We start from the raw sequence: 19,493 nt of genomic DNA on the forward strand, positions 1-19,493 counted from the left end.
TTGCAAGAAAAAGTATGTGAACCCTTTGGAATGATATGGATTTCTGTACAAATTGGTCATAAAACGTGATCTAATCATCATCTAAGTCACAACAATAGACAATCACAGTCTGCTTAGACTAATAACACACAAAGAATGAAATGTTGCCATGTTTTTATTGAACACACCATGTAAACATTCACAGTGCAGGTGGAAAAAGTGTGTGAACCCTTGGATTTAATAACTGGTTGAACCTCCTTTGGCAGCAATAACTTCAACCAAACGTTTACTGTAGTTGCAGATCAGACGTGCACAACGGTCAGGAGTAATTCTTGACCATTCCTCTTTACAGAACTGTTTCAGTTCAGCAATATTCTTGGGATGTCTGGTGTGAATCGCTTTCTTGAGGTCATGCCACAGCATCTCAATCGGGTTGAGGTCAGGACTCTGATTGGGCCACTTCAGAAGGCGTATTTTCTTCTGTTTAAGCCATTCTGTTGTTGATTTAGTTCTATGTTTTGGGTCATTGCCCTGTTGCAACACCCATCTTCTGTTGAGCTTCAGCTGGTAGACAGATGGCCTTAAGTTCTCCTGCAAAATGTCTTGATAAACTTGGGAATTAATTTTTCCTTCGATGATAGCAATCCGTCCAGGCCCTGACGCAGCAAAGCAGCCCCACACCATGATGCCCCCACCACCATACTTTACAGTTGGGATGAGGTTTTGATGTTGGTGTGCTGTGCCTCTTTTTCGCCACACATAGTGTTGTGTGTTTCTTCCAAACAACGCAACTTTGGTTTCATCTGTCCACAGAATATTTTGCCAGTACTGCTGTGGAACATCCAGGTGCTCTTGTGCAAACTGTAAACATGCAGCAATGTTTTGTTTGGACAGCAGTGGCTTCCTTTGTGGTATCCTCCCATGAAATCCATTCTTGTTTAGTGTTTTACGTATTGTAGATTCGCTAACAGGCATGTTGGCATATGCCAGTGACTTTTGTAAGTCTTTAGCTGACACTCTAGGATTCTTCTTCACCTCATTGAGCAGTCTGCGCTGTGCTCTTGCAGTCATCTTTACAGGACGGCCACTCCTAGGGAGAGTAGCAGCAGTGCTGAACTTTCTCCATTTATAGACAATTTGTCTTACCGTGGACTGATGAACAGCAAGGCTTTTGGAGATACTTTTATAACCCTTTCCAGCTTTATGCAAGTCAAAATTCTTAATCGTAGGTCTTCTGAGAGCTCTTTTGTGCGAGGCATCATTCACATCAGGCAATGCTTCTTGTGAAAAGCAAACCCAGAACTGGTGTGTGTGTGTTTATAGGGCAGGGCAGCTGTAACCAACACCTCCAATCTCATCTCATTGATTGGACTCCAGTTGGCTGACATCTCACTCCAATTAGCTCTTGGAGATGTCATTAGTCTAGGGGTTCACATACATTTTCCACCTGCGTTGTGAATGTTTACATGGTGTGTTCAATAAAAACATGGCAACATTTCATTCTTTGTGTGTTATTAGTTTAAGCAGACTGTGATTGTCTATTGTTGTGACTTAGATGATGATCAGATCACATTTTATGACCAATTTGTGCTGAAATCCATATCATTCTAAAGGGTTCACATACTTTTTCTTGCAACTGTAACTAGGGGCAGGGACAATATAGCGTTACAAATGCAGCTTTGTATCCTAATGCTATAGTGTTTAAATCATTGTGTTTATGTTGTTTATGCATCCCTAGCTATACCTCACCTGGATGTGACTCACATCAACCTCTTTGAAAATAAAAGTTTAATGTTTACAGCACAGTGTGTTTACTTTAGAAGGTCTTATTTCCTGTTCTTTTAATCAAACTATAGTCGCACAAAAGGAGTCTTATGCAGGCTCTTGCAGGCAATTAACAGAGCAGGAGAGAAGTACTTCTAAATTACACATGCGGTGCAATGTGGGAAGCTAAAAAATGAAGCTCTTTCTCAGGAAGTGTGTAGGGAGTCTGTGTGAGTCACAGCTAAAGGGGGTGTGGCTAGGGCTACATTATTAAAGTGATTTAACTAAGCCAATGCTGTTTTGTCTCTTTAATATATAAGGACCCCACCTCTAGTACAATTTTTCCTTTTGATGTTTCACTTCTCCAAGGCCAGTTTGCTATGTTCCATACATTGTGTTTTTGGTGTGAAACTAAAACCTCATTCTGCTTCTCATACGAACAGGTGGTAAATATGCACGCCCCAGGAAAGAAAGTATGGCTTGGAGGTGTTGGAGCCCCATGGTCCAGAGGTACTAACAACCTATCGGACACCTACGCTGCAGGATTCTTGTGAGTAAGAATTGTTGTAGTTTAATATTCAAGTGCCCAATAATCTGATAGATGATATTTCCAGTTTGTGATACATAGCAATTCCCATCGTCCTGAGACATAACTTGTGATGTCACTCAGAAATGATTGACTTATCTGAATTGTGCACAATGAGTTTGTTATTTGGGATAGATGTATACACACAATCATATTATTCATGTTCCTTATTTGATGTATGCAGGTCCTGCTGGGAGATATGCTTATATCTGGCTAAAATAAATTAGTTTCTTTGCTATGATATTTTCATAAAAAACAATCAATGAATTACCAATAAATCTCCCTCCACCTTGTGGTTTAAAGCAGAGCCAGATTACCTTTAAAGCGGCTTAGACGGATGCGTGTGGCCTTTGCTCTCACAGGGTACCAGTCTCTGTTTGTTAGGGTGCACTCTCTGACCCAGGAGGGGGTAAATAGATCTTCCTGCCAGGCTGTTAACCATTTATCTTTATTAAGCAAGCACTGTGGCCTGCTCCTCTATTCTCAATGCAGTTCACTTTAAGAAAAGACAATAGAGCTGGTATTCACGGTCCCGAAGCACTTCTAAATGACTCAGAGCACCACAACCGGTGATCTAAGTCACTGACTAAGTGATGCAGCTGTAAGGGAGCTCTTAAAGTGATCTGCACCAATATAAGTGCAGGCCACAACACTGGAGCACCAGGTATCCTACCCAGAATGGCCTCCATGGCACCAACAGGGATAACAAAGCCTTCTGCCAAAATGTTAGGAGGAGGGGGACAAGTGAAAAAAATCCTCCCCCAAACTCCTACCCCAATATTTAAACTTAATTCTTTTCTATAGTCCCATCACTATTGGTCAGCCAGAAAAGAATGGGAAATAATTGGAAATGCAGAATATAAAGTAAAATTGATTTTCAATCTTCTTAGAGAAAAAAACAAATTAGGATAAAACTTCATACCAGCTGCGCTGAATAAACACATAAGATAATGGATAAAAATCAGGCCCAGTCTGACTGTCCGTATAAAAAATATACAAAAAAAAAAAAAAGGTAAAAATCAGATCACAAAATTAGTTTACCTTTCCCACATTACGCAACCTCAGTCAGAGCACTCTGATTGGTTGAACTGTATGTCAAGATAAGCGAGTCTTACTTCTAGTGCTGCCACCGTGCAAATAGAAAAATATAGCATTTAGCAACAACTTTTAGGTGTCGAATTCGATGAACCCATTTACCAGGGATTAAGCCCACAATAAATAGAATTTAATCACCAAATCTAATATTTTTTAATGTAAAATATAGACATTAGATTTGATATTCAAGCTGAAATTTATCGGCTACCCATAAGCTTTTGATGGCTGTAACTAAATCAATCCAAACTGTTAAATGGCTCAGCAAGAACCAATAAACTACCGATAAACACGATTGTCTTTAAAAATTTGCGCATGGAAGTTAGTTAAAAGATTGTTACTGACTTGAGAGAATAACTTAATTAAATCAGTTTACCCATTTTCCCTGCATAATTCCAGATTTTGCATTCTGATCGGAAACCTTTAACCCCTTAAGGACACATGACATGTGTGACATGTCATGATTCCCTTGTAATCCAGAAGTTTGGTCCTTAAGGGGTTAAACGTGATTAATTCTAGCTGAATACAGCGATGTTTGCTGTCTCACTAGCACTGCTTATCTCGTGAGAACTTACAGCCTGTTTCACTCGATTTAACAATACAACCGATAACGGGCTGTTGTCTACCTGTGAAAACATGACACAATATAATCAATAGTAGTATTGCACTTGCTATAGATTTTTACGGAGTTGTGCTATTTTAAAAAATAGAATTTTGGTGTAATTTTGCAGAAATGCCAAAAATATAATGCTGGGCCATAGTAAAAAAACAATGTATGTCATGTCATAGACCAAATAAACCTCATGAAAGTAGTACAGCGATCCACCCAACACTAAGGGGGAAAAATATGTTTGCAGGAGTTTTCAATACGTTTAAAAACATATATCCAAGATATTGCCCATTTTGTCTTAAATTAAAAAAAATATATATATATATATATTTAGGTGATTTCAGTGCACAGCAAGTCACAGTTTAGTTTATGAAACAAATTTTATAAAAGAAAAAAATTAACAAACAAGCAAAAGAAAAACTAAATTGAACTGTATTTGCATTTTTAAACTGTAGCCCCCTTAAAAGATCACCCCTTGTGCCTGAGTACTTTGGTTGTACACATGCAAAAGCAATTTGCCCTCAAATTGCATTTATTACACTTACGTTAACTCAAGTTACTGTGTTTAAGCTTTTGCTAATCCGGCCCCTTGAGTTTGTTAAATCTCCAACAAGCATAAAATCATTAACCCTACTGAAATATATAACAGTTGATGGCATACGCATACCTTACTATAAATATACACTATAAATAATTCCCAGCATCTGGCCAATTTTATAGCAACACAGCTGTTTATATCTTTTCTAGTCTCGAGTTTATATCAGTGTACTGTGGTATTTATTAATGAGCTTATGGGCATAAAATGTAAGGAAGGATATCAAAGGTATCGAGAGAGCACTTTCCCCTGTGTTCTTCACAGAATGGATTGGGGGAAAGTCCATCGGTTGCCAGGTTTGTCCAATTTACCTTTAACTAAGCAATAAAGCATGAGATTTGGCATCTGCAGCAAAAAGCAACAAACTGAGAAAAGGATTAGAGAGAGGCACCGTTTAAATTGATGCTCATAGCAACAACTTGATAGATGTCTCCAGGCAACAACAATTATTTGTGTTTAGATTGCTCTGTAGATCACAAGTTCCAGAGACGTTTATTAGCTGAAAATTATACACAACACCTCAGTTTGCTTGTTTTCGGTCTTAAATTGATACCACTGGAGGTAATTTGAGCAAGTCTGCCGTAGTCTAAAGGTGTTATGTTAAAGGCAATCTGTCAGCTGAACATTGTTTGATAGGGGTGTGCAGACCATAAAAAGTTTTATATATGGGGCTCGTAGAATTGTAAGCAAAATTAGAGATCAAAGGTAAAGAAGAGATTTTAAAAATCCTCGCCCCCTTCTTGTGACATCCCTGCACTGTGTGGCATGCCAATGAAGTGATCTGTAATGAAACGATATATTTAAGTATCAGGCTACTGTTATATCTTTCAGATATTAATGGAACCCCAAGGGGAGGCAATGAGGGATATATTTTTGAGAAAGGCTAAGAAACCAAGATAACACCCAGATGGTGGTGAAATCAGAAAATGGAACAGCTTGTTACAAACCTGAAGAGGGTTAAATGAAACAAGAAAAAAACTCTTCAGTGACATTTTTTTGTAGGAAGTGTGATTACATCTAAGCAGAGAGAAAGGAGAAGCTGTAAAGAGGCAAGGTCGAGTCTGAGGAAGGGAAAAGGGAAGAGCTGGTTGTTATCTGCAAATAAATTGGTGTCGAAGCAATGATAAGTGATAAGGCCCGACACAAAGGCAGTATAGAGACATAAAAGAATAGACGCAAGGACAGAGCCTTTCGGTGCACCCATTGATTGGGGAAGAACAGCTGAAAGAACTGTTGACTGAGAATTGTTATAGAGGTAAACGGAAAGTCACGTGAGGTTGGACCCTGTAGATTCGAAGGGCCTACTCATCTTATAAATTTAAGTCCTACTTAACTCATAAAACACAATAAAGTGACCGTATAGTAGTGGGCCAAGCAACTGTGTCACACTCTATAGGGAACAGCCTAATTGTTTAACATACATATGTTCAATGTATTATGATAGAAATAATGTAGTAATTTCATTGTTATTATTATTATTATTATTATTATTTTATTACTTATATAGCGCCATCAGATTCTGTAGCGCTGTACAATGGGTTAAAGGATAACTGTAATTTTTTTCTCTCCAATTTACACCATCAAATGAAATACTGAAATCACCTATAACTTGTGTTAACCTTTTCTTATGATGCTCCATTATCTTTTAAATTTATATTAACAATTTAGCAAGTTACATCAAATCCAGTTTAGACAAGGCACAAAGTGTCTTATAACAATGATTGACAGGGGGCTAAGATGGAGGCACCCAGTTGCAAGATAAAGACGTGTGGATTTATAATTTGGATTAAAATGTCCACATGTCAATCATACATATATGTTAAATTTAGTGATAAGTAATCATAACATTGAAAATCCTGGGAAGTAACGATTCCCCTTTAAGCAGCAGAGGAGTTCAGCTTTATATATAAACTACAACAAAAAAAAAATGTGTTGTTTTGTTTAAGATCAGAAGTAAGCTTTCTTGTTTCTTTTCTTTTATCCCAATCAAAAATGGCTAAACTAGGAAAGGTGTATTTTATCTGTCATTTAAAATATTTACGGCTGCTTGGATCACAGAGCACAAAACAGACGTTTGCAGGTACGTCTGCTCTGTTATCTTCTGCTAATCATCAAACCTGTGTTGGGGCTTGAAATGTACCCATAAAGTAATAACTCAGTTCTTTTCCAGTGATTAATCTTAATGTGTCCTCTTTCTCCTAGGTGGCTAAACACGTTAGGAATGTCAGCCAATCAAGGAATTGACGTTGTGATCCGACATTCGTTCTTTGATCACGGTTTCAACCACCTGGTAGATCAAAACTTTAACCCGCTGCCGGTGAGGTCACAATCGCAATAATTTAAAAAATATATATATGATGATGTAGGTGTATGCAACTCATTACAAAGCAAATAACTCCAGATATAATGCTTCTTAGCTTAGGAATATTTAGCTAACACTGTGCAGGGCCTTTCGTTAGAATCTAAAATACTTTTTAACTCCTTGGGCACCAGATACATCAACGGAGATAACTTGACTGCCAAAACTGAAGAGAGATTTATTATTAAATGAAATGAAACTCTGGCTTCATGTTTTATGGAATATATTTCACATTATTTTACTGTATTGAAATATAAGCAGTTCATTAACATGCAATAGTGAGAAATGGTAGGCCTTTGTATGTTATGTCTTTTAGTAAAATGAATGAACAGTTGTTTTTTAGAGCAACAGGCAAATATTTTATTTTTTTCATTTTTTTTCATTTTTTATTTATGTTTTGGAATAGTTAAAGCAAAATATAGCTGAATCAAAGTACTGGAAATACCCACATTTTTCAAATATAAGTGAGTGGTAACATCACGATTCATACAGATATACATTCAAATAAAGTCAGAACACAATAACTGGCAATGATATATAATACCACTGCCTTGATGGAAGAGGTAGATAAATATAGTTTGATCTCAAATTATAAAATTAATGTAACTAAATCTACTTTTATTGCTATAAATATTTCTAGAGAATGTAGTCTATATATAAAAGATAAATACAAATTTAATTGTGATAAAAACACAATATCTTATATGGGAATAACGCTTACTGATGATCTAAAAGATATGATGCAAACACATTTTTTTAAAACATTTAGATCAACTCATGAGTCATTAAAAAGATGGAGACAAACTGAATTATCTTGGTGGGGTAGAATTAATTTGGTTAATTCATATCTACTACCTAAATGGTCCTATCTATTTCGTATGATCCCCTTGGGAATGCCACAACCCTGGTTATCTATGATACAACGAGATATAAATAATTTAATTTGGAAAGGAAAAAGGCCGAGGATGAATAAGAAACTCTTGATGCAGAAGGGTAGGAAAGGTGGGATAAATTTTCCAAATGTCAACATAACCTATTTAGCTAATATGATGTTCCATATATATAAAACGCAACTTATAAGTTCTGAGGAAGTGGGCTGGTATCAATTAGAAAAGGAGATGACAGAAACGGACAAACTGTATCAATTAATTTGGTTAACTAAACAAGATGAAAGAATTAAGAAAGTGTGTTCTTCAAATAATTGTTTGAAATCAATTTTGAAGGAATGGGAAAAGCTGAGGACCAATTGCGGAATAGGTGATAAAATATTGGGAAACTTTAACTTCAGTATCATACAATTAAGGATGAAAGATTTAAATATAAGTGTATGGATAGGGAAAGGCATCAATTTTGTAAACCAAATAATATTGGGAGATAAAATCAAACCATTCCAAAATTTGATACAAGAATTTTCCCTACCCAGGCAGGAGTGGTATAATGATTTAAGAATCAGAGGTTTCATCAAACAGTATTTGTTATATCAACCCATAGAGGGAATAGAAGATCTGATATCTTTATTAAAAAATGAGAATGTACCGCAGATAGTTTCAAAGGCAAGGAGTGCTCTTCTACAAATTGAGGCACCTATTATAAATGTAAATATTCAGAAATGGAGTAATGAATTAAATATACAGATTTCTAAGACTGAATGGGACCAAGTATTATTCCAGACAGGTAAAATAACACATTGTTTGAGCCTTCTGGAGGTATTATTTAAACTAATGAACCGTTGGTATTTAGTTCCCACCAGAATGGCCAAAATGTATAATTCTTATTCTCCAATGTGTTGGAGATGCAATGAGAAAGAGGGGACTTTTGGTCATATATGGTGGGAATGTAGTAAGGTTAAAAAACTTTTGGTATATGGCATTTGAATCATTGGAGTATATTACAGAGACAAATATTCCTAGAGGCCATCATAATGGTTTATTTCACTTAAACCTACAATCACTACAATTTAAAGAAAAATTCATATATGTTCACTTTGTTGCTGCAATAAAAATAATAATCGCAATGAATTGGAAGAGTAGTGTGAACTTTACACAGAACCAATTATATTTACAAGTCCAATATCAATTAAATATGGAGGCCTTGGGATATCAGTCAGTAAAAATTAGAGAAGTCAGTAATTTCTGGAAAAAAAAATGGAGAGATTGACGATATAAATTCCTGGACAAAATAATTAGGATAATATTGTATTTTTTTTTTCTATGAGTCAATGATATAGTGGCCCACTGATGTTCCCCAAGTAGGGTTTGCAATGCATAACAGTGTTTGTTATGTAATGTGTGTTAAGTCTATCACAGCAATTAAGTTGTAAGAAGTTAAATAGTTAAGAAGTGGATAAGAAGTGAATGAGGATGATTTGCTTTTGGTTAAATATAATGTATTCTAAATTAAAAATATGGATTTATTGCATGTAATAATTGTAATGAGTACAAGATAAGTAATGTGGGTTAAGTTTATCACAGTATCACAGTATCAAGATGTAAGAAGTTAAATAGTGAAGAAGTGGTGCTATATATTTAAGCGAATGAATATGGATAAATATAATCTATTTTAAATTAAAATTATGGATTTACTGCATGTAAGAATTGTTATGAGCACAAGATAAGTGGAATAACCATGAATTAGGAATATGGCAATGTGTTAGTCTTATGTCCTCTCCTATTGGAGGAAAAAGATCACTGTGCACTTTATATATATATTACTGTAGATAGTATTGTTATGTAAGTCTGTTTGTTAAAAATGAAATAAATTATATAAAAAAAAAAAAAGAAAAGCAAAATTAACATGAGACAGATAACATTGATGGACACATCACATCAGCCGGATTTTATACTGTAACAGAGTTGCTGCAGGAGACAATGCCCAAAAGTGACTTCGGATAAGCCATTCACCACCCTTGAGACCAACAACAGGCCACTAATGAGGGGCTCCAAAGCACAGGATCTCCAGCATCTCATGGAGGCAGGAGATGACACAACACTTGAACTTCTTGGAACTGACTTTGGGAAGCAGCTGATACTATGAAGGGCTGTTATCAGGGTATCCGCAAAATTTGTAGCCAAAGTCTTACTCTGCTTAGTATCAGCCTTAGATTTAAAGAATGCAAAAACCAGTAGAATGTTTAAGACCAAAACCCTCCAATAAACATGAGTAGTCACGAGGACTCTGCGAGTTAATGAATCTATTATGGGAGATGTAGTCCACAACATCTGGAGTGCCAAAGTTTGTCTATCCCTCTACTAGTAAATTCTAATAATTATTAATTATAATAATGTATGCAAACAAACTAAATAGTATAAACCTTAAACCTTAAAATATAAAATAATAGTAGCTTATTTGCTTAATTTATAAAGATTAGTCTAAAACAGAGAGTTCCTCCACAGACATTAGAGATCTGTACGGTAATTTGGCTTCTTCCTTTTGCCATAATCTAAAAAGTTAGGCTAATAGAATTTATGTCCCTGGCATATTCCCCAGTGTTTTGGCTTCACAACAGAGGATTCTCTCTGGTTACTCCTTGTAGGAAGCACTTCTCCTCGTGGCCTGTTTGAACTCTGCTTGAAATAGACTTTCTCCAGATTGGTCTCTTTAAATACTAATAGGAGACATTAGTTAATGTGAAGGCTAACATGTTGAAAGCAGATGGAGAGTGTTACCTCTGAAAGGTTGAGAAAACATGAGACAAAATGTAACGCTTCATCTTGAAGGAACAAATCAACAGCTGAGATGCGTGAACTATCATAGCTAGAAACAGTGAGACCGAAAATGTCAGCAGATATTTTGCGGTGAGACCTAAGGTCAGAAAGTAAGAGTGCTAAATAGTTTGGGCTTACTTCCAGCTGGAGTTGATTACCGAGCACTGACACTTCCAGAGCTAACCTGATATTATGAAGATTCACCGAGTAGAACTGGAGCGAAGACAATGCTTCTTTCTTTGTTTTAATTACAAAGCATATTTTTTTTAAAGAGACTGAAGTTTATTTGCTGAACAACGGTTTGTCTTGAATTGAGTGCTGGACTGTGGGGCTTACAGGGTTAATCACTTAAGGGGAAATCATGAACGGGAATTTCACATTTTAGACCTAAATAGCTGAATTAGAGGCATATCTGACTGTGAGAATTTTCTCCAGTTCAACTATTTTAATCTTAAATATAAAATTGACTTTGAGTTCACAATACTTCTCATTTTAGTAAGAAGCCCTGTCAAACAAAGGAAGAGGTCTTGGAAAAATTATTCAACTTGGTTGTTCTTTCCAACTCGCCAAGAACTATATTTAAAAGAATAAAAACTACCAGAACAAGAGGACATAGTCTTAAATTAGAGGGACAAAGGTTTAACCCCTTAAGGACACATGACATGTGTGACGTCATGATTCCCTTTTATTCCAGAAGTTTGGTCCTTAAGGGGTTAAAAATAATTTCAGGAAGTATTACTTTACTGAGAGGGTAGTGGATGCATGGAATAGCCTTCCAGCTGAAGTGGTAGAGGTTAACACAGTGAAGGAGTTTAAGCATGCGTGGGATAGGCATAAGGCTATCCTAGCTATAAGATAAGGCCAGGGACTAATGGAAGTATTTAGAGAATTGGGCAGACTAGATGGGCCGAATGGTTCTTATCTGCCGTCACATTCTATGTTTCTATGTTTCTACGTTAAATCGTGCATATGGGCAGTCAGTGTTGAAGTTGGCGTTATCAACTGTTAAATGTGAATCCAGTTAACATTATTCCAGCAAGCCTTACCAGCATTCACTTCATTGTAAATATGCTTATAATGCATTATACAGTTATATAACGTGTGTAAATATTGAGCATCAATACATAACAGAAATAAACGGATAGAAAAAAAAATGTTGTGTTCCAAAAGAATCATTGTTCAGAAATCAGCCATGGACTGCATCAGTCCCAAAATTTGATGAATTTCTTACAAAGTATAAGAATATAGATATTTATCAGAGTGCATTCTCTATGAATTACCGGAATTCCTTTCAAATATGCTTTAACAGGCTTCAGTAAAGGAACACATAATAGCGGTTTATAAATATATCTTTAAAAAACAGAAAGAAAGAAAATAAATGGAGGTTCCCACAAGTCTCCTATAAACTAGTGATATAGTGATATACTATATATACTAGTGATATAGCTTAGTTTTTCTTTTACAGAGACATACCCCTGCACATCTAAAACAAATTCTAAGTACCCCTGCTTCCAGAGTAATTTCTATTAATTAAAATTCCAATTGAAATGTGTAGACACTGATATTTAAAGGGCTTCTCCAGTGCCAGGAAAACAAACATGTTTTCCTGGCACTATAGAATCCTGGAGTTCCCCCCTTCAGACACTTACCTGAATCCAGCGCCGATGTCCCACGTCCGCCAGTGGGGGAGACCTAATGCGCGGAAATGGCCATTCGCGCATTAGACCTCCCCATAGGAAAGCGTTGTTCAATGCTTTCCTATGGGAATTCCAAAGATGCTGGAGGTCTTCATGCATAGCGTGAGGACGTCCAGCGTCATTTCGATGACCAAATGTCGCCTAAGAAGGCGGAAGTTCCTCTAGTGGCTGTCTGGTAGACAGCCACTAGAGGAGGACTTAACTCTGCAAGTTAATTATTGCAGTTTATAAAAACTGCAATAATTACACTTGAAGGGTTAAGGGTGATGGGAGTTGGCACCCAGACCACTTCAGTGAGCTGAAATGGTCTGGGTGCCTACAGGGTCCCTTTAAGTTATTCCTATATTGTGGAACAAGCCTGATTAAAGGTAGTGAAGAATATTTTTAAAATAAATATGACATAATGGGAATATTGTATGTGTAAGGAGGAGTGTATGAACTATGAATCTAAAGGAAAAGACCCAAAATGAAAATATAAATGCACACATTACAGTTACACACAGAGGACACTGACACACTTACACAAAGAGGACATTGACACACATAATAGTTGCACACAGAGGACACTAAAACACACTTACACACAGAGGACACTGACACACATAATAGTTGCACACAGAGGACACTGACGCACATAATAGTTACACACATAGGACACTGACACACTTTCACACAGAGGACACTGACACACATAATAGTTGCACACAGAGGACACTGACACACATAATAGTTACACACAGAGGACACTGACACACATAATAGTTGCACACAGAGGACACTGACACACTTTCACACAGAGGACACTGACAGACTTACACAGAGAGAACACTAACACACATTTACACACAGAGAACACTGACACACCCACGCAGAGGACACTGATGCACACACTCAGTGACAGGCACATTCACTGACAGACACATACACAATCTCTCACACAAACTCACCATTTTTTTTTTTTTTATCCTAATATTATTTTTGGATCCTTGAAATGGATCCTTTTACTGGGCCCGGGGTCTAGTGTTGGTGCTGTTATCTTCATAGTCTTTCTGCTCTGCTCCCACCTGACCTGTTTAGTGAGGCAAGGACCAGAGTGCCGTTATAACCCAGCTCCGGGCATCATTGCAGGGCGTGCGAGGGGCAGTAATGGAAGAGCTCACTGTAAGGAAACCAAGTGTATTTAAACCTCCTTCAGTAGTTTCCTCCCGAACCGCCAGAGCCTAGTATATATAGCTCTCCGTTCGGTAGTTGAAATAGACGAAATCAATACGAAATACAAATAGCTTTACAAGATAATTCCCTTAGTAAAGCATACGAATCCCCAAACATCAGCCGAAGTCAAGAAGAAGGGTACAAAATGAACAGTCTTTAATTACCACACACCGGCTTTTATGCAAGTCCTCATGCAAGTAAAAGCATAAAACACACCCAGCACAAACATACAATTCCCTCCCCTAGCCCTGGAGATAATCAAGTCTGATAAAGTAATAACTATTTTCCCCAATATCTGGAACACCCCTTTAAACATGAGGTATCCCCACAAATAATATGTCCCCTGATAGCCCCGATCTGGGTGACCAACATATTCAAATTTCACCCAGATCGGTTCAGGGGTTCTCAAAAACTATGGAAGTCCTCTGTGACCAGTTCACCGTGCGTGGGCTGCCCAAAATAGTTCCACAAGTTTGGGTGGTTTTGCCGGTCACTTCAGAAAAGGGAGAAAAACGAATAAAAGTACCGAATGGATTCCCCTGGCTCCTAGCAGCGATTGTTCCCCTCATTCGTATGCACAACCGTACCGAATAGCGCTCTTCTAGCTAATCAGTACATATAGATCCAGCGTTCGTGTGTTTGAGACCAGTGTTCGGGAAGTCGAGTGTTCGATTTTAGTTCCAGACACTCGAAGACCAAGTCCCGCTGCCTTTGTTCGTCTGAAAAAAGATGGCCACGGTTTTCTCAGCCACGTGTCCTTCGGTAGTATGAACGCTGGCCGCACACGTAGAGGGTTTAATTGTCGCAGGCTTTGAAGTTAAATGAGCCAGGGGGTGGTCTTTGTTCGGTAGTTCCATCTACCAAAAGGAAAAACAAAGAAATACTGAATAAAAGAGTAATTTTCTTCACACTCACCCTGCTACAGCTTCTCCCTTGGGCAGAGTGGGCACCTGCCTACTCTACCTTAGAACACAGCCAGCTACCTCCTGGTCTGGTGGCCAACCGGCCATCTATTGGCGTACCCCTTGCATTTGGCGCATGTACAACCTGGATAAAGTCCATCCTATTTAATTAGAATGGAGGGTTGGTGGAAGAGCTGTTTGTGCCCATATGTTCGGTTCCCAAAGCTTTGGTTGTGGAATGGGGATATTTAATAAAGAGATAAAACATTCACTGATCCAGTGTCCTTACCCATGTGTAACAGGTGAGCAGTTAAATAAGGATGTGTTCCCATTTAATGAGGATTTTACCCTCTTCATGCGTTGGGGTGTGCATTACTTTTATGCGGTGGGTATGTTTCCTAATGCTGGCTGTTTTCACCAGCATATATTGCACTATATCATACTGGAGGATACCCAGCTGTGCCTACCTCAATACAATGCCAAGGGATGCCCACAACCCTGGCTCTAGCTATTAAAATGTTATGAGCCACCCCCTGTCGTTAAATATATTTGGGCTTGGAAGGGTATTTTCTATAATCTTTGTCTGAAATAAAAAATATTTTTACCATAAATAAAAACAGTTTGGTCAACATCAGCATACGCTCGTCCTCTGTCCAATTAAATTAAACAGAACTTTTTAACAGCTAATGCAGATTAGAAAAATCATGAAATACCCTGAAAATGATTCTGCCATTCTGAATTTTAGCTCAAAAGGGTTTTCAGTCGTAATGTAATGGATTCATTCCCCTGCACATGGTGTATAGCATTGACAACCCGCCTCATTGTACCTCTGTGAAAAAGTATTTATATTCTTGTTGGTCCAAAAACTCATTTCTCCTAGGGTTTTTCTTTAGTTTTTTTTAGCCAACTCTGGTATGATGATTTGCCAAGAATAACCTATTGTTATTAACGAGCAGCATGAGAAAAAAGAATGAACCCTGATTTGGGAGGTATACCTTACATTACATATTCAAACCTAGCCATCTAGGACAAAGAAATGTTCAATTGAGTACGTACTTAATTAGAAGTTGAAACAAAAAATACAATTCAAGAGAGCAGATGAAGCCACAGCATTAAATAATGAGGAATTATATAACAGCCCCTACCATGACTGAAACCTGGTGTCCACACACACACACACACTCATTCATTGACAGACATATACACTCACTAACAGACACACACACACACACACACACACTCATTCACTGACAGACACACACTGACTGACAGACACACACTGACAGACACACTCACACACACTGACAGACACACACACACACACACACACTCACAGACATACACACACACTCACAGACATGCACACACATTAACTAACAGACACATACTAACAGTCACGCACACATATTGATAGACTCACACACTCACTGACAGACACACACACACACTCACTGACAGACACACACACACTCATTGACAGACACATACACTCAATGACAGACAGACACATAGTTACATAGTTACATAGTTACATAGCTGATAAGAGACTCGCGTCCATCAAGTTCAGCCTTCCTCACATATGCTTTTGCTGTTGATCCAAAAGTAGGCAAAACACCCAGTTTGAAGCGCTTCCAATTTTGCAACAAACTAGGACAAAAATTCCTTCTTGACCCTAAAATAGCAGTCAGATGTCTCCTTGGATCAAGCAGCTATTACCCCACTAATTAGAAATTATATCCCTGTATGTTATGTTTTTGTAAGTATTTATCCAATTGCAGTTTAAACATCTGTATGGACTCTGATAAAACCACCTCTTCAGGCAGAGAATTCCAAATCCTTATTGCTCTTACTGTAAAACAAGCTTTTCTTTGCCTTAGATGAAATCTCCTTTTTTCCAGCCTAAATGTGTGACCTTGTGTCCTATGTATAGCCCTGTTTATGAATAGATTTCCAGATAATGGTTTGCCCCGAATATATTTGTATAATGTTATCATATCCCCTCTGAGGCGCCGTTTTTCCAAACTAAAGAGATTTAAATTTTTTTAACCTTTCTTCGTAACTAAAATGCTCCATTCCTTTTATCAATTTTGTAGCTTGCCTCTGCACTTTTTCTAGTGCCATGATATCTTTCTTTAAAACAGGTGCCCAAAACTGCACAGCATATTCAAGGTGTGATCTTACCAGCTATTTATAAAAAGTCGAAATTATATTTTCATCGCGAGAATTTATGCCCCTATTTATACATGACAAAACCTTACTGGCCTTAGCAACTGTAGATTGACATTGCATTTTGCTGCCTAATTTGTTGTCTATAACAATTCCCAAATCCTTCTTGTGTGTGGTTATCCCTAGTTCACTACCATTTAGGGTGTAAGTTGCTTGTGCATTCTTGACCCCAAAGTGCATAAATTTGCATTTCTCTACATTACATTTCATCTGCCATTTCAGTGCCCAGTCGCCCAATCTATCTTAAGCCTTCTGCAGCAAAGCAATATCCTGCTCACATTTTATTACTTTACAAAGTTTTGTGTCATCTGCAAACACTGAAACATGGCTTTCAATGCCTATTTCAAGATAATTTATAAATATGTTAAATAGAAGCGGTCCCAAAATAGAACCCTGAGGAACACCACTTACCACTTTTGTTCAGCCTGAAAATTTACACTCACTGACAGACACACACTGACTGACACCCACACAGTCACAGACACACACACTCACTCACAGACACACACACACTGACAGACATACACACACACACACACATTAACTGACAGACACACACACACTCATTTCCCCCAACACTCACAAATTATTATTTATTTATTTTTAATTTAACTCCAGTGGGGTTGCTGGGGCTGCTAGAAAGGTATGCGTACAAGCAGGCAGGGAGCGAACAGGCACAATAGGCAGCGAAGGAGCTCGGATCTTCCTGCTCATCTCCCTTGTGCGCCGCTTAGTGATGACGAGAGCCAGACTTACTTCATATCAGATTAGCGCTCCCTCGCCGCATGCCCATAATGCAAGCTACCGCCCGCCTCAGTGGGGCCCAGAGGTGGCCAGCTGGCCAGCTTTTTGCCCCCCCCCCCAGAACACGAGGCTAACAAGGCATCCACTGGGGCATTTAGGGGTGGTTTAATTTGCCGCTCCCTGTAAAGTGCCTTCCAAGGCAAATACCTTGTTAGCCTCGGGATAAATACAGCGATGTCTGTGTCACAGAGTGTGTGTGTTTGAGTGTGGGTGTGTGTGTCTGTGTCTCAAGGTGTGTATATGTCAGTGCCTGTGTTTGTATGTGTCAGTGTGTATATATGTGGATCTGTGTATTAATGTGTATGTATATGTGTAAGTATGTAGGTCAGTGTGTGTGTCAGGGTGTGCATATGTGCATGTGTGTGTGCATCTTTGTGTTATGATGTGTATCTGTGTGCCAGTGTGCGTGCCAACCAGTGTGCATGAGTGTGTCAGCGTGTATGTATCTGTGTGTCAGGGTGTGCATATGTGTGTGTGTATACATGTCAGTGTGTGCATCCATGTGTCAGGGTGTGCATCTGTGTGTCAAGGTGCATGTGTGTGTATCTGTGTGTCAGGGTATGTATCTATGTGTGTGTGTGTATGTATACATGTCAGTGTGTTCATCTGTATGTCAGGGTGTGGATGTGGATGTCAGTTTGTGGGTATCTGTGTGTCAGAGTGCCCATCTTGGTGTGTGTGTGTGTACCTGTTTGTCAGGATGTGTGTGTGTCAAGGTGTGTACATGTGTCAGTGTATATATGAATATGTGTGTGTGCGTCAGTGTGTTAGTATATGTGTTTTGCCTTTACCTTTTACATACATATTTAAATTTCTCCTATCAAATATTAAAGCGGTTAGTATAAAACATTACTGGACGTTTTGTTCATGGTTTCTTTATAATGTGCTTAATATCCCTCTTGTTCTTTTTTTCTATTTCACTGGAGTGAATTACATCAGAATAAAATATACTTATTTTACCTAAAAAATACCACTGTTCTTTTTTTCTCTTCCAATATTCTGAAATCGAGCTCGCCAAATATGACCCGTAAGGATTTTACCACTCCAAAGAAAACAGCAGTTCAGTGATTTATTTTTCATGGTCAAACTCCGGCTCCACTAAATGTATTTTTAAGTAGAGCTCTAAAAACAGTTCCTTCCATTCTGGCAAGTGGCATCCCGCAGTGTAAAACAGTTATGGACAGGTGAAAATTGTTAAACCGTTTAAAAGTCGCAGAGACAGAAAGCAACAGCAAGACCAGACGCTGACCCGACTCTAGGTGTAGCGGCTGCAATTTTCCCGTGGGAGCTATCAGGAAGATGAAAGCAGTCAAACATACCTGTGTTGGGTAACCGTGATGAGAAATGTGAGCTGCTCGTTCCTTCCCCTGATGAAGACCTTTCCACATGTTCTCTTTGTACGAAGTCAGCTGGCTGTTGAGAGATATGGAACTTGATCTTGACAATCAGTCACCGATGTATCAAACAGATTGGTCATCCACTTGGTGACACATAAGACTCTTTTACACTGGTTACATCTTACCGTGCCCTATAGAATGAAGATTTCGATTTATTTATTTTTCTCTTCTTCAAAACTTGTGTCCAAAGAATGAGAACCTTTATAATGAAACCTCTACTATATTCAGGAGGAAATTCTTAGTATTAGAATTCTGGCATTCATTTATTTATTCATTAGTTATCGTTAAAATATTTTTTTATTTATTTATAGAACCCCAACATATTCTGTAGAGTTGTTGAATTGATCTGCCTGATTTCTAGATTTACATAAAGATTAAAAGGGTGGATCCAGCTAAGTCAAAAATTTAATAAATAAAAAGGAGCACAGAAAGTCTCTTTATGGTGTGTTTTGTTGACAAAGGTGAGCTGTTTAAAAAAATAAAATAAAAAAAAAATACTCATCCTTATTCAGTCAGTCTATATATCTGCCTTGCCATTCATTGTACCAGCGGTGAAGCTGGACAAT

At 38.0% G+C, this 19,493-nt stretch overlaps 1 protein-coding gene across 1 annotated transcript in view; it reads left to right on the top strand.

Moving 5' to 3' along the window:
- The window catches only part of HPSE2 (heparanase 2 (inactive)), a 220,444-nt gene that overhangs the window by 171,231 nt on the left and 29,720 nt on the right, over positions 1-19,493 (top strand). The window contains exons 8-9 of the mRNA XM_063435333.1: positions 2,187-2,293; positions 6,829-6,943. Coding sequence (XP_063291403.1) covers positions 2,187-2,293; positions 6,829-6,943 — 222 coding nt within the window. The remainder of the gene's footprint in view (positions 1-2,186; positions 2,294-6,828; positions 6,944-19,493) is intronic.

This window comes from Pelobates fuscus, chromosome 10 (assembly GCF_036172605.1).
Source record: "Pelobates fuscus isolate aPelFus1 chromosome 10, aPelFus1.pri, whole genome shotgun sequence".
In the NCBI taxonomy this organism is placed as follows: Eukaryota; Metazoa; Chordata; class Amphibia; order Anura; family Pelobatidae; genus Pelobates; species Pelobates fuscus.